The sequence below is a fragment of the Hipposideros armiger genome, unplaced genomic scaffold (genome assembly GCF_001890085.2).
Source record: "Hipposideros armiger isolate ML-2016 unplaced genomic scaffold, ASM189008v1 scaffold_5160, whole genome shotgun sequence".
Lineage (NCBI taxonomy): Eukaryota > Metazoa > Chordata > Mammalia > Chiroptera > Hipposideridae > Hipposideros > Hipposideros armiger.
In genome coordinates this window covers 1-2,808 of record NW_017736250.1, presented here as the reverse complement: position 1 = coordinate 2,808, position 2,808 = coordinate 1, and the positions used below count along the sequence as shown (strand labels likewise).

Genomic DNA, 2,808 nt, shown 5'->3' with positions numbered 1-2,808 from the left:
CCGCGGGTGGGAGAGCAGCGTGTCCGCTCCCGTCAGCTCGGGAGGGAGGCTGCTGTGGACCCAGGGGCCTGAGACCACCACCTAAACGCGGACCCCCAATGTGTGGTGGGAGAGCTGGCACCTACAGGCCACAACCAGGGACAGGCCACAAGCACCATGCAAGGCCTGAGCTGCCGGAACAAGTTGGGGAGGGTGGCCAGTCAGCTCTGGTGAATTTTATCCACGCAGACCCAGGTGAGCACAGAGCCCAAGGGTGGGACGGATCCCAGAGGGCTGCCTCTGAGAAGCCGGCTCCCCCTTTCCTGTCATTTATACACTGTGGAAACCAGGCCCACAGGCTCAGCCCCACCCACACCTGGGCACGAGCTTATGCTCCTCCTCACAAAGCTGCCCTCCCACCTCGGGAGCCCCCAGGCCCCCACCTGCTGGTAACCCACAACCCTGGCCCAGCGGCCAAGGGGCCAAGCGAGGCTGTGCACCCAGACAGCACCGCCAAGGCCAGCGCACCTGTTGGTTGTGTCTCAAGAAGTGGTGGCCCAAGGCGAGCTTCTTATAGGCCGCGCCAAACTTCTCATTCCACCCTTGGACGGCCTGGGTGGCGGCCTGCCTCAGCCTTTGGGCCACCTCCCTGGGGGGTGGCAGTGGCTGCTTGTGGTCGGTGCCCAGTGTGAGCTCCAGGAACTCCTGGAAGTCGGAAACAACCAGCATCCTGAACTGGTGAGACCGGGCAAAGAGCTCGTCCACGACCTGGAAGGCGGAGAGGCGGATCTCGGCATGCTCCTGGCTCAGCTGGGCCATCAGCAGGTGGTAGGCGTGGCTCAGCTGCTCCTCCGAAGCCCTGGGGGTGCCAGCCGTCCTTACCGAGCGCCCGACGCCGAAGGACACGGTAGTTAAATGCTCTGTGTGCGGCCCAGACTCACAAGTGGCAGGGACGCAGGCCCTCTCCCAACCCGCATTCACCCTCCTCCAGAGCAGGGTGGACAAACCACTGCCCTCAGCCAAATTGGCTTCCGCCTGTTTCTTAAAACCCACAAGCCAAGGGCAGTTTTTATATTTTTCACTGGTTAACACAAATCGTGAGAAAATACTTCACAACATACGAATTTAAATGGTTGACACAAATAGAAAGAAAAATGCTTCACAAGTGAAAATTATGAGATTTCAGTGTCAGTGCCTGTAAGTTGTACTGGGACACAGCCACACCTGTCCACTCATGTCCCCATGGCCATTTTANAGGCCTGAGTGGCTCTGAACTTGTTCCTCTCCTCAGCAAGGGACAGCGTTCTTCCCACCCCAGATCCACAGCACCCTCCCCTGCAGGCTCCTGCGGATGAAAAGCTGCGGCCGGGCCCAGGGCCTGGGGAAGGGGCACACTCTGGTGTCAGCAGAAGCGGATGAGATCTGCATCCAGCAGGTCCCCTCCTACTTGGCAGGCCCCACGGAGGACACAGCTCCCGGGCTTTCAGCATTAAGGGCTAGGTCTGGACGCAGGCCCGACAGAGGGGCTGACAGGCTACATCTCTGAGGCTCGGGGCTGCCGCTTGGGTGCCTGGTGTCCCGGTGGGGCGTGGGGGGCTTCATCCCATGCCGTCACCAAGTGCCCCCCAGGCCTGCCCTGCTGAGGGACTAGCGCTCAGGACCAGCTCCTCCCTCAAGAACCACAACCTACAAAGCCTGTGGGTGTCACGTGCCCAGCAGACGGCTGCCTTGAGTGTCCTCCCCAAGTGGCCCCGGTCCCCACATTCACCCCACTCAGCCATGTGGGAGCTCCTCCGTGGGGCCTTCTTCGGAAGGGCTGAGGTGCCCACCTCCCCAGGCTGGGGCACTGCCAACTGCGTAAGCCTTGAGGGAGACGTCCTATCTGTGCCCTGCAGGTGCACGGGCTCCCACGTCCTCGGCTACGATGTGGATGAGAGGACGAGACCCCTGAGGCCTGAGGGTTAGTGCTGAGCTCACAGGAGGCCCCACGCGGTGCTCAGGCGCATCAGGTGTAGTGGGGCCTCAGCCAGGCCCATGGCTGTGCCTCCTGCAGGACCCAGGGGCTCCCTGTCCAAACAGGACCCCCACGCCCTCCTTCCTGGGCCCTGGGCCAGACCGTCTATCTGCAGGGACAGCCAGGGCTGAGAGGAAGGAACAGGAACATTCCGGAGCCCAGCGGGGCCTGCTGAGAGGGCTGAGCTCGGACGGGGGCTGCCACACTCACCTCCGGCCTGTGCGTCCCCTCGGGCTCAATGCCCAGCTCCCGGCACCTCCTCAGGACACTTTCCAGTTCTGCCTTCAAGTTGATGGTGGCCTCTAAGTGCCTGCCGTGCATCCCTGCACGGGTGAAGAGCTGCCACAAGGGGGCATGTCACAACACAGGCCTGGCACCCCCACACCCAGCACGCCCACCTGCGGGCCTGACAAGGAGTCGCTCACCTGGACCCAGGAACACACAGCTGGCAGGTATTTGTTCTGGACGAGCTTTAGCGCGTCCCGGGCTGACTGGATGACGGCACAGTTGTCCTCATCCTCCTGCACCCTCAGGCTGTCTGCAATGAAGTCCATGGGTCACCGAGGGAGCAGGGGCCCAGAGCAGGTCATCTGCACTCCGGCTATCCCTGCCCTATGCCACCTGGGACCTCAGACCTCATGCCCAAGGAGATTCGCCATCTCGTGATTTTGGCAAAGACCACTTTAGCCTGACCCCAACCTCCCTCCATGGGTCTCACGAACAGAAAGACCCTGCTGTCCACAAGCCACGAGCAGCAGCTCCAGGACTCCTGCCAAGATGGGGGCCCCAGATCCACCCTCTGTGCCCGCCACACC

At 62.1% G+C, this 2,808-nt stretch overlaps 1 protein-coding gene across 1 annotated transcript; it reads right to left on the bottom strand.

Annotated features, from left to right (window-relative positions):
• Positions 1 to 1,267: 1,267 nt before the first annotated feature.
• LOC109378859 (UV-stimulated scaffold protein A-like) lies at positions 1,268 to 2,795 on the bottom strand. Its single transcript, XM_019635121.1, has 2 exons — positions 2,419 to 2,795; positions 1,268 to 2,332 (listed from the first exon to the last, which is right to left on the bottom strand). The coding sequence occupies exons 1-2, from the start codon at positions 2,545 to 2,547 to the stop codon at positions 2,099 to 2,101; spliced, it is 363 nt and encodes a 120-aa protein (XP_019490666.1). The 5' UTR covers positions 2,548 to 2,795; the 3' UTR covers positions 1,268 to 2,098.
• Positions 2,796 to 2,808: the final 13 nt, after the last annotated feature.